Source organism: Schistocerca gregaria, chromosome X (genome assembly GCF_023897955.1).
Source record: "Schistocerca gregaria isolate iqSchGreg1 chromosome X, iqSchGreg1.2, whole genome shotgun sequence".
NCBI classification, from domain to species: domain Eukaryota; kingdom Metazoa; phylum Arthropoda; class Insecta; order Orthoptera; family Acrididae; genus Schistocerca; species Schistocerca gregaria.
Genome location: NC_064931.1, coordinates 567,977,399 through 567,990,793, shown reverse-complemented (window position 1 = coordinate 567,990,793; position 13,395 = coordinate 567,977,399). Strand labels below are relative to the sequence as shown.

At 33.5% G+C, this 13,395-nt stretch overlaps 1 protein-coding gene across 8 annotated transcripts in view; it reads right to left on the bottom strand.

Annotated features, from left to right (window-relative positions):
- LOC126299344 (synaptoporin-like) overlaps positions 1-2,091 on the bottom strand; it is a 91,071-nt gene extending 88,980 nt beyond the window's left edge. For 2 of the 8 annotated variants that reach the window (XM_049991192.1, XM_049991193.1), the window contains exon 1: positions 1,879-2,091. In XM_049991192.1, the coding sequence (XP_049847149.1) occupies positions 1,879-1,893 (15 nt within the window). In that variant the 5' untranslated portion in view covers positions 1,894-2,091. Of the gene's footprint in view, positions 1-1,690; positions 1,745-1,878 lie in introns of all 8 variants that reach the window. The other 6 variants (XM_049991194.1, XM_049991195.1, XM_049991199.1 and 3 more) reach the window with 5 other exon arrangements.
- Between the last annotated feature and the right edge of the window lie 11,304 nt (positions 2,092-13,395).

Sequence of the window (13,395 nt, the reverse complement as noted above, 5' to 3'; positions counted from 1 at the left end):
TATGTCCACTTGAAACTACAAATTTTACAAAAACATTATTTAGAGAAATGTGCATTTTCAAAATTTTATTAAAGTGTGAAGCAATGACAGTCCCATTTTCATACTCAGAGACTTTGTTAACAATAATGTGAAGCATTACATACAATATTTTGAAAATATTTGAAGATGCAAGTTTTGAGAAAATAAAAATTTAAAAATCCATCTTAAACCCATACTGTGTTTATCACAGGAGAGCTCATGGAAGATGCTGCAAAGTAACACCTATCCCACCATTTCAGTTTAAATACAAGAGTTCCTGCAGCAACTTTAAGTTATTGGGGTATCGTGTTTTTTTTGCGATTTTTGACAACTTTACAGCGACTTATTTTCAAAAATGGGTCAACAGATTTTAATAAACTTAAGTATTACCCTTACTCTTTATGTAGGCTTGCTTTGGGTCAAGTTTCAACAAAATGTGAGATGGCAAGTTCAAATTCATGTTAAAAGTGTGTGTATTTGAAATGGAATGACCCTATGACACTTTAATTGGCATAAGGCTAACTATAACATTTTGCATGTTAATTTAATTTTCATAATCAAATATAACTGGGTTCTTTAAAGAAAGCAGAATGGTCTTTCTAGTCAGATTAAAGTACAACAACCCTGTCCATACTGTATGTGCAATGCTGTGATGATCATACACAAACTCCATCAAATATCTTGTTTCATAATTCAGTGGCCCCCGTTAGTTAATTTCTTATAGTTAACAGTAGAATGATTGATGTGCAGAATGCAACAATGAAGTCATATGGGGCTATATATGCAACTGTATTCACAATGATCATTGTACATTAGTTGCTCAAATTATATTTGTACATAACGTCAAAATCAATGAAGGCGTCCAACAATTCAATTTTTTGTCATTGCACCACAAAAACAATGGTCACATTTCTCACCTTAATAGACTTATTCGCTAATTCAAGCCTACACGTCACTCCCCATACAGTACCTAACTCAACAAGAGCTTAATAAAAGACAAGTACCTGCGATTTTCAAAATAATGCACCTACATCGTAAATAATGCTAACGGGCAAAAAATCAATTATTTCAGCCAGTAAAACTAGACTTGTTATGGAACACAGATTGTTATATTGAATGTATATCCGAAGACTGGCTTTTCCAGAACTATAGAGAATATAATTTGTTGATAAAAGTATCAGAATAATATCTTGGAAGCAAACTATTATGGTGCAGTAAGTTTTTCCTTACTATACCGTTGAATTCGTATATAAAACCATTATTTTACAACAATTGTAAGCACTTTTTCCCGGCGTTTACTGTCTGTTTTCTCCTAATAGTATGCTCAAATAAATAAGTCAAACACCACAACAATCAAAACAGTGGTGAATTCAGATTTAATGGCGAACAGAAAGCCAGTTACAAGCCAATTTCAAGTGCACAAAAAGGTGACAAACAGTCGGATCAAAGCATTATTGAAATACATGTTAATATTTCTGATTTTACCAATAACTCTTATCACTCTTTAAATTGTTGTTCAACAAGCACCACGTTGGATTTAATTAAATGTTTACGGTTGCAAACAGGCCATTATACATCGCATACACACACATATAAAATGCAAATAGATAGAGGAGTCCATGACATAGAACAACAATGCACCATTAACATAATTCAAGTCTTGGTAACTTACTATTTAGCATCCTGCGTATTGCACGAACTCCCGTTCAGAGCCTACCACGCCCCCCTTTGACGAAAATCATTACGGACCACAATCAGAATAAGCATCAGAACACAGAAGTACTGACAGAGTTAAACACCCATGCCATTGACTACACAACAACGATATCAGGAACTGCACGCACTCCTATTAATAATTACCTGAGCAGAATCCATTTCGCTATCTTCTGTTATGTCCAACTACTCCAACAAACAACAGCCTCCAATACTCTACCAGTCTACCTAACGATTTTGGTTCTGGCATATAGACACCAAAGGCCAGCTTGGACAGATGTAACACTCAAACATAATGCTTGACATTCTCAGACGAGTGGTCACCATACTCTATGGTGGTCTCCAACGATTAATTGCAAAATTATAGACCGTTTCAGTGATCAATAATATTCCACTTAAATTTATTCATGCATAATTCGCACTACTGGAATATTAACATACCACAAGTACTAACAGACTCAAATCAAATCCTCTTATTTGTCTGGAGACAACATTGCTTTTGCATGAGACATCGTCTTGTATAAGTTATTTATATACAGACTATAATGTTACAACATAATATATTGTTACATTCTGAAGTTATATAAATGTCAATTTATACTTCTGTTTAAAAAGCTTATATTGCAGATCATTTAGTTCACACTAAATTAAATTATTAAATCATTTACACTAGTACATGTGAGTTTCTCAACATTGTAGAAGGCCCTTCTTTTATCCATGATTCCATCGCCATTTTAAATTTATTGTATGGCAGTCCCTTAACACTTTTTGGTATCTTTAGCAGAAACACCACACCAATGTGTACTAAATTATTTTTAGAATTGGATAGTGCAGGGGAATTCATCAGGTTTCTGTTCATGGTTGGTTGGTTAATTTGGGCGGGAGGGGACCAAACAACGAGGTCATCGGTCCCATTACATTAGGAAAAAGATGGGGCTGGAAGTTTTCCATGCCCTTTTAAAGGAACCATCGCAGCATTTACCTGAAGCGATTTAAGGAAATCACAGAGAACCTAAATAAGGATGGCTGGACACGGGTTTGAACCGTCGTCCTCCTGAATGCGAGTCCAGTGTGCTAACGACTGCCTCACCTCGCTCAGTGCATTCTCTTTGACATAGACAAGAATTTGGAGCAGTATAATCTGGGAACAGTAAGTATTTTTATTTTGTTAAATATTATTTTGAAGAGGTTGTGTTTTGCAGACCAAAACGGCATCTGATTACTTTCATCTGTCAGAGGAAGGCATTCTTAGTGCCAACAGAGTTTCCCCAGAGTACTCGCCCAAAATTCAATAGTGCATGGAAAAATGCAAAATAGGCCATCAGGAGGCAGTCTTGATTGACACAGCTTTTTCATTTTCTTATCGTGTACACTACTTTAGATAGTTTATTGCAAATCATTTCTGTCTGGATATTCTACATAACTTATTGTCTAGATGGATGCGTGAACTGACTCTTCCATGAGATTAAGCAAGTCAGTATCAAGAATCCTCAGAGAGAAAAGTAACTGTTCTGTTTGCCTATAACTTAGTTTTCATCTATTATCCTTGAACCACTGACCTGCCTCTTTCATCAGGAGGTTATTCATTTGTATTGTGCCTTTCTATCTGTTTGAGATGTGGAGATAGCGGTATCATGTGTATACATCACTGCTTTACATGTCACAAGAATTGGCAGGCCATTAACTTCAATGGTTGCTATGTGTTAGAATAAGGTTAGGCTTCCCTTTGTTTGACTTACTATATGCTGGAGTTTTGTGGGGAATTCTGTTTGTGCCTTTTAGAATCCTACTAGGAATTATGTTGGAGGCAACAGTGTGGATCTCAGGCGTCTGTGCATTGCATGATAAACTGCTTCTTCCAGTGTTGCTGCTTCTATACTTGCATCGTTCAGGCTATCCCCTAGTGCATACAACAGGTTAAATATGGTCTTTCTCCCATCAAATGCACTTCAGCAAGGTTGAGGTCTTTCCAAGTTGTTATTCATCGTCTCCATGTTGCCTTTTGTATACTGCACCAATTCTCATGCTATTAAGCACTTTCTGCATTATGTATTGCAACTGTTTAGTATGTTATTCAGATGCAGTGCTAGTGGTATCCTCTATTTTCCGTGTTTGTTCTGTTGTTTTATCAAAGTTTTGTAAATCTTCACTGTCTGCAGTGCCATATATGGTTTTCAGCAACTTCTTTTCTTCCTGATTGACACTTGTGGTATTGTTTTGGTCAACTGGTTTAGTTGTGGTATCGAATCGATTTCTTATACGAAACTCTTAGCTCGTGATACTCGATTTATATTCCTTGTGTAATTCTGTGAATACCTCCGGTAACCTGTACACCTCATTTCGCATTTGACACATGTCAAAGGTTAACCTTAATGTCCACTGATAGGACATTTGGTTTTCTGGTGAAGAAATAACCCAGAACCGAGTAGCTGATTCTGAATTGTATTTGGTACTCCTTCCTTGATGAAATGAAGCATTACGAGAACTGCAAATCCTGTATGGTATTTGTGTGACTCTACACATCATAATTTTTCATTTAAACAGAACACCTTTACTCTAGCAATCAACATATGAACACACGGTGAACTTTACAGTCAAATGATACCTTAATGAACACAAAGACCAACTCACTAAGATAACTGAAAATTATGCTTCATAAATTACCACATGGATTATTGGAGAATGGAACTGCACAATCAGCTAATGCACTGTTTACACTTTAACATTCTGTGGAAAAACTACTACAGAACAAAAACTACTGTCAGAACAAGAATTGAAAATAAAAATGAGTCCATGAAATGTGTCCTAACTTCTTGATTGAATGAGAAAGATCGATCATCCTCTAAAATCAAACTTAAGTAACACCAATACTTATGTGCATCTACCAGTGGATTGCATCAGTCCACTACTTATAATAGTGTAAAAACGGCTTCGAAATAATTCGATATTAAAAATTTAGATGAATATACAAGATTACATAATATACCTGACATTTTAATTTTAGCAGATATCAAAATTTTTAGAAATACATGTAATAAATCTTGTAAACTCCATCAATATTGGTATTTTACAGATCCTAGTTTATTGTTAGGAGTCTATGTTAAAAAGACAACATTTGAATTACATGTACTAAACAATTATTAAATGATTTTATTTCTTAAAAATAGAATTCGACTGGAATTTTTCAAATCATTAAAAGATTTGCTAAACCAAACAATAAATATAGGTAAAATTTTGAGCCAGAAGAACAATCAAAATATATTTTATATTTAGAGGCCACTAATTTATATGTCTGGCCAATGCCTCAATTTTTACTATTTAAAGATTTTAGTTGGTTGGAAACATGATGCTTTAATTCTGAAAAACTTCTTAAAATACCAGATGAAAATAAATGTGGCTGCATATTAGAAGGTGATTTAGAATATCCAAAAATTACATGATTTACATAAAGAATTACCATTAGCACCAGAAGGAAGAATTAACTATTAACAATATTAAATAATAAAGAAAAATATTTTGTATGTTATAGAAATCCCAATCAATATTTAAATAATGGTTTAAAATTAACGAAAATTCAGAGAACCTTATCATTTGTTTGGCTGAAGAAATATATTCGTTTTAATACATAAATAAGAAAAATGCAGGTAACAAAATTGAAAAGATTTCTGTAAAGTTAATTAATAATTACGAATATGGAAAAACAATGGAAAATATAGGAATAGCGTATAAAAACCATAACAGATCGAAATAATATACAAAATGTCTTTCAATACCGAATTATGAATATACTACTGTAACCAAAGGAAATCTATTTGCAGTTTCTATGAAAAAACAATTGTAAAATTCAATAAACTAATTGTTATTAGAATGAGTATTCCAGATATTTTCTAAATAAAAGTGTATCCTTTACATTACAATGTTAAGAAACGAAAATACGGCGAAATAATTGATTTATATTAAATGGATACTGGTTCATTTAGTTAAGATATAATAACTGAAGATTTTTATAAAAATATGAAATCGATGATAAACGAATTTAATACAAGTGTTTATTCAAAAGGTAGTATTTCTGGAATTGCACAACTGAACAAGAAAGGTTCAGGAGAAATGAAAGATGAGAATTGTGGAAAAGTGATGCTACAGCACAATACTTCAAGGTTGAAAATGTATGCTTATAAAGTTGGTGCTAGAGTAGACAAAGTTTCACCTTGGTCAAGGAGCGCATTCGCTTCACTCAAAGACAACTGGATCTCATATCCAAGGATTTACTTTTCTTGCACTTGGAGTTATCGTCGCTGCTGTCGGATGCATCTTGGGAATGGGTGAATAGTTCTTGGGCACTATCAGATTGGACGCATAGGAGCGCCGTCAAGAAACAGTCTTCGAAGTTTCAACGGCTTTGTTCTCAACCCATGATATCTGATGACGACACCCATCGACGGACAGTGATTAACCTCACGAGTAAAGAATTGGACGACGCCACGCTGTCAGTGTTGGAGAAAGGCCTGAATTTTGCCCCTACACCGAGGAATGTGCCTATCACCGAATTCATCTGCGCAGTCGCACAAGTAGTGTCCAGCTTTTCGCAGGATCAAGCTGAAGAGATTAGGCAAGAGGTCTCAGATACATTGCGGCGGGCGCCGCCTCCACAGAGTAACATCTCCTCTCTCGAAAGGGCAGCCGTCCGGTCCATTAGAGAAGACGAAGATCTGATAGTTCTACCAGCGGACAAAGGCAACGCAACTGATCTTCTGTCACGTGCTGACTATCTGGGAAAGATGGATCTCTTACTTGAAGACTCAGCATACAGAACATTGCAGGACGACCCAACTGAACGGATAAAACAGAAGACGCTTTCACTGTTGAAGAAGAGTTCTTTACCTGACGACGTTCTCAAAAAACTTCGTCCTGGTGCTGCCGTGCCACCGAGATTATACGGTCTACCCAAGATTCATAAGAAAGGGGTCCCGCTTCGTCCGATCGTGAGTAATTTGGGCGCTCCTACCTACAATCTAGCCAAGTATTTAGCATTTGTTCTTGGCCCTCACGTCGGTAAATGCGAACATCACATTTCCAATTCTATGGTGTTTATTCAGAGATTGAAGTCCTTGTCTCTTAGTCCCTGGGATTTGCTTGTGAGCTTTGATGTCGTGTCGCTTTTTACCCGGGTTCCTCTGGAAGAATCCTTGCAATTAATTGGTGAGAAACTGGATGAGGAAACAACCAGGCTTTGTCGCCACGTGTTAACGTCGACGTACTTTTTATTCAATGACAAATATTTTGAACAGACTGACGGAGTGGCTATGGGGAGCCCTTTGTCCCCAATAGTCGCCAATCTTTTTATGGAAGATTTTGAGGACATGGCGCTGAAGACAGCGTCCTTAAAACCAACCTGTTTTTGGAGGTACGTTGACGATACGTTTATGGTGTGGCCTTATGGGAGAGAAGCTCTGGACCGCCTGCTAGATCATTTCAATTCCCTGCATCCTAGCATCAAATTTACAATGGAGGTGGAAAATGATGGAAAGCTTCCGTTTCTGGATGTTCTGGTGTACAGAAAGGATGATGGGACACTGGGACACAGCGTTTATCGAAAGCCTACGCACTACTTACATGCTTCTAGCTGTCATCCACCGTTCCAGCGTACGGAGGTCCTGCGGACGTTGGCGAGAAGAACTTATGCCATTTCAGATGGAGAAAGCTTGACACAAGAATTGGACCATCTTAAGATTGTGTTCAAGCAGAATGGCTTTACAGATAAACAGATCCGTCGTGCTTTCCAGTTTGGACCTTGGCCTGAACCACCAGAAGATACCTGCAAATCGGTAGCTTTTCTGCCTTTTGCTGGGAGCATTTCCTCGAAGATAGGAAGGATTCTGAAAAGATATCACATCAAAAGTATTTTTCGTCCACCAGCCAAGATTAGAGAGCTCCTTGGCTCTGTTAAGGATGACTTGGGTTTGAGGAAGCCCGGTGTTTACAAGATCCCTTGCCACTGTGAAAAGACTTATATTGGTCAGACAATCCAGAACCATTCAGGAGCGATGTGTTGAGCATCAGCGGCACACAAGACTGCTTCAACCTGAGAAGTCTGCAGTGGCGGAACACTATCTCACCGAGGGACACAGAATACTATATGACGAGACACAAATGGTTGCCCCTGCATCTCGCTATTGGGACTGTATTTTAAAAGAATCCATAGAGATTCGGTTATCTGACAATCTTATTAATAGAGACAAGGGTTTTCTTTTAAGTAAGACTTGGGACCCAGTGTTATCTGACACTAAAAAACAACGGTCTGTGGTTCTATCGTCGGAATAAAATTTTTTTATTTATTTTTATTTTTTAATTTTTGACAGCAATATCTCGATTTCGCCTCTTTCCATCACTGGCGGCGGGGTATGTCTACTGCGCTAGAGGGCGGTTACGGCACCTTCTCGCGCACGCGTTGCGGGTCTTCTGCGGCCTATATAGGGGCCGCCGCTTGCGCTGGAAAGTCAGTTCCAGCGAGATCGTGCACCAGCACTCTCACCTGAAGATGGCGGCCAGTAGGACCGCGGAAATATTGTGTCATGAAGACGTTATGATCCAGCTGCATACCCGAGAAGAATATTATCAAAGGTGAAATTAGTTTTGATCATTACAAAAACTGAACACATTACAAAACAATATAGAAAACTGAATTTGATTAAATCATTTCAACATTAATTGCGTACAGTTGAATGTAATAAAATTGTTTGAAGTTATGATGATACTAAACGTATTATATTACCATATGGTCATTATAGATTAAACTCAAATAAAGTAACACATGATAACTATGATTTGTTATATGAATTAAACAGTCCCATAGAAAAGTAATGAAAACACTTAATGAATTACACTATTTTTCAATTTTTAATATTTTTCATTATATAGTAATCTTTGTGGTTTTTTCAGATATACTTTACAAACCAATTTCTCACAAAACATAAAACTTTTTGGTAATTCCTTTCTTTTTGTCTTTGATTATAGTTACAGCTAGGGATATATTGGGAAAAAAATTTAATTCAATTTTTACAACTTTTACAAGTAAATGTTTTTATAACACTTCTTAATAATTCTTTTATATGTTCATTTTAATTTTCTCTACATTAATTTTCTTTTATATAAAATCAAAACATCCCATTTTTAAATGTGTATACTTGTTTGTGATTTTTAGATCGTTATGAATTTCTTTTCCTTGTTTGCACAATGCACAAATCATCTAGTTTTCCCTTGATTTATAAAGAAAAACAATTCTTAAAATTTTTTAAATTTTATTAAACATAAATGCAGTAGGTTTCAGATCTAAATAATAACAAATTTATATATAACATTATACAAGTTTAAATAATATTTGGTGAAAAAATAATCTTTGGGTTTATGCAAATCAAGTTGCTGATGTCTTAGAATATAAGCATCCTCGAGATGCTGTAAGACAACACGTTACAGAAAAATATTACACAATATTCAAAAATTTAAGTTCCTGTTTTCCTACACTATCTGAAAATATTCATCACGATACGAAATTTGTTAATCTATCAGGTTTAGATATGAACTCACAAATAACATTTGCAGAAATGAGCAAGATTTGGCTCATGGAAGAGTTTTACCATCTATTCAAGAACATAGTGAATATTAAACAATGAAAGCTATAATAGATTCCTATAAAAACAAAATGAATCATTTAAAATATTTACATAATAAGGAAAATTGTGTATACACTAAGATGAAATATATTCTAGAAATGTAGAAATTGTAGGTCAAAGAAGTCAACATATAACCATTTTATTACCAGATGTTGTTGTTTAATTACCTGCTGAAAATTTAAGACCTACTTATGTTATTTTAAGATTATACAATGATAAATTTATTTACGATTATTATGTTATTGGAACACAATTTACAACATTGAAAACAAATAAATATGATCAGAAATAATCATCCAAAAGTGTAGATTTTTTGTAATTATTTATATAACAAATTCATTTATATTAATCAAGGATATTAACTATAAAAATTCTTTGTGAACAGGATTACGTCAATATCTTGGATTACTATTCATGAAATCAATTGTATGATCATATATATTCCTAGAACATAAAATTGTATTTCCAACCATTTTCTTCAAAATTTAATTTTAAATAACATTTGTAACAATTATTATACATCACTAATAAACCAAATTAATTAAAACAAATTGATTCCATTAATTCAAATTAAAAATTTCATATTATTCCTGCATTAAATCGTTTGTGTTGATCTTTATTGGAATATAGAAATAGTCCTTATCCTCATTAGTAAACAATAAGCCTAATATATACCATATTCAATAACAGACATGTTTAAATTTTGATATTACTAACTAAATTTAGATAGGTATGTTTGTGTGTATATATCTATGTCTTTATAAATATAAATATTTTTATAACATTATTTTATTTTTATAAGACATATTATCTGTTAACCTAATTTGTCCTTAAATTCTCTCATAAAATCTTGAGACAATTATTGATAATTATAAATTTTTAACCAATCAACTTTATCTTGAAACCTACGAATAAAACCTTCAGACAATTCTTCACTGTATTCTATAATATTCCAATCTAATTTATGTTGATATCTCCCATAAAATATCCAGCTAATTTATGATAAATTGAAATAGAATTCCAATTAACTTTTTTAAATGTCTTATAAAACCTTCAGATATTTTTTGACAATTTGATATAATATTCCGATCCTATTTTACCTATCTATTCTATTACAAAGTCTTCAGGTAAGTCTTGATCACTGAAATTTCACTCCAATCAACTTTATTTCGACATTCTCTAACAACGTTCAGCAATTTTTTTACGAGGTAATATAACTTCGAATTCCAATTTATTTCAAGTTCTCTTATAAAATCTTAATGCAATATTTCATATATTGAAACATCTTCCCAATCAACTTCATCTTGTAATTCTCTAATGAAATATTCTGATAATTCTTGTTCACTTGAAATTTGTTTCCAATTAACTTTATCTTAAAATTGTATAATAAAATCTTCAGAAAATTCATAATAACATTATATTTCATCCTGCAGAAATCCATTAATGAATTGTTCTCTTTAAAAACCTCAACAATTTTATTTCTATATATTCCAGTGTTGTTGAATGCAATTCCTGTAATTCCTTTAAATGTAAAGCATAACTTCTCATTGAATTAAGGTTTCTCTTTTTATGGTAGAATCATCTTTTATTTCTGATAGTTTTGCTCTAGCATTTAGACTCAGAATTTCTTAAATAAAATATTTTATAAAAGCGTTCTATTTTACCTACCCAGCTACTATTTGAACTATCAACTTCTAACCATTTAATATATACTTTATCACCGTTTTTTAAAACTTTTGCCCCGAGATTAACATTTGGAAAAATCTTTTTAATAGTTCTTGTTCAAACAAATTTCCTTTTATTTCTCTGCTGTTCAAAATTTCAAATTATATGTGATTGTATTAGAATTACTAACATCTTCAATTTCAAAAAAAAATTCTTTGTATCAATTTGCTGATTATCCTTTCTTGAAAATTCTTTTTAATTGACTTATTCTAACTTTATCAGCAAATTTATGTTTCACATTAGTACCTAACAAAGTTGTGACATAAACAATTTTTATTTATTTTTTGTTTACACCATTTAGTTTAATTTTTATTGTCAAACGCTTTGTGTTATTATATTCATCAACAAGCATTATAGCTAATTCAATCCATATATAATTTCCTCAAAAGAAATTATTTTCTAAATTCTTTCTTTCAAACTTCTATTAAATCGTTCAACATATTCTTTTAATACATAAAAATGAATAACTCATAATAATACATTGCTTCACTAATTATTGATATTCTGTATTATAAACTTCTTTATCGTTATCTGTTTGCCAATCTCTTTTATTTTCTCAACTTTTATATTTTTTAAAAATGCTCAACTGTATTTTCAAGCTGTTTTATCTTTAACTGGAATTGGACAAAAAAATTGGAAAAACTGATAACAATTAATAAATAATTTTATGCTTTATTTATTTCTGATATTTCTTTTAATTTTCCAGAATTAATTGTGAATAAATCATGTAGTTATAAAACGTCTATTCTAAAAGAAAAAAATTCTAATTTGGTTATGTAATTCATTATTACTTTCTTCACAAGAATTTTATGCATTACTTACAATTTTTAAACAAATTTGTTGTTATAGTTTTACAAATTGAACACATACCTTCAATTCTTTGTTTTCCATTTTTAGTTGTTTCTCAGTGAGCATTATGTGCTGCAGTAAGGCTTTTACTCTTCAAACAGTATGTGTGATTATGAATCTCGGTTTATATAGAAAAAAATTAAGTTATTTCTTCAAAAATAATTAACCTTGCATCAAGTGGAACAGTCTTAGCAGAATCTTTGATCATGACTGTCCATTTAGATAAAAAAATTAAATTGTTTCACGAATTATGATTAACTTTACATCAACTGGAACACTTTTTACAGACTCTTTTAATCTTATAGTTAGAAAATTTCATTTGTGTACCATTTTTGTTAATTGGATGTCAGGAGCTTTAGTGTCACGCTAACATTTTTTTCGTCATACGTTCGACGTGACTACTATGCACAGGTTCATGCAAAAAACCATCCTAATGGTCGAAGAGCACAGAGGCAATTGAGCGACCTTCTGCTGGAAAGCTGAGCCTCTCCCCCAACTGGTCCAACTAGTCTGTGATGTACAGTTACACCATAAAAAAGCGGCGCATTGCATTCTGGACATACCCTGTCCATACATATATTAGCATGACCTCTTTTACAGCACAAACATGTATCCTCCAAATCTTTACCCTTCCTCCTCTCCCCAAGAATATGATGTTAGGGAGTTGATGTTATCGATTTGATGCTTGGATGTGCTTCTTGGAACAAGTATTGACTTGCTGACATCGACAAGACTCAAACTGCTGACTGATCCCTTTTGGATCAAGTCACATCTTAGTCAAACAAGTCTCAGTTTGTTTAATCAGCAACATATGGGGCAATGTGTAACAATTTTTCTGTAATAAGGAGCAATTTATTTCAACTGTTGCATCCATTGTTATAAACTGGCCGTCGCTGCCCTACCTTGTAAGCTGACCATCATTGTAAAGCTCTGTAAAATGACTATATTTTCCTCATTCAACAGTACCTGGGATAATCATGGTCATGATGTAAACTGTCCATAATTGACGCCAGGGTAATGGTGGTCAAACTGTAAACTGAACATCATTACCCCTATGCTGTAAATTGGCCATCATTGCCCAACCACATAAACTGACCTTCATTGCCACAGGGGTATTGGTGTTCACATTGCAGACTGACTGTCATTACCCCATCATGTAAACTGACTATCTTTGCCCCACACAATAGTATCTAGGATCATGGTGATCAGCCTGTAAAGTGAGTATCGTTGCCTCATCTTAATGGTGATACTTCTGTAAATTGATAATCATTACCCTACCCTGTAAAATGACCAGCATTTTCCCACCCAATAGTATCTGGGGGTAATGATAATTACACTGTAAACTAAATATCGTTACCAAGGAGTAATGGTAATTATCCTTTCAATTGACCCTTTAAACTCAACATAATTGCCTCAGGGA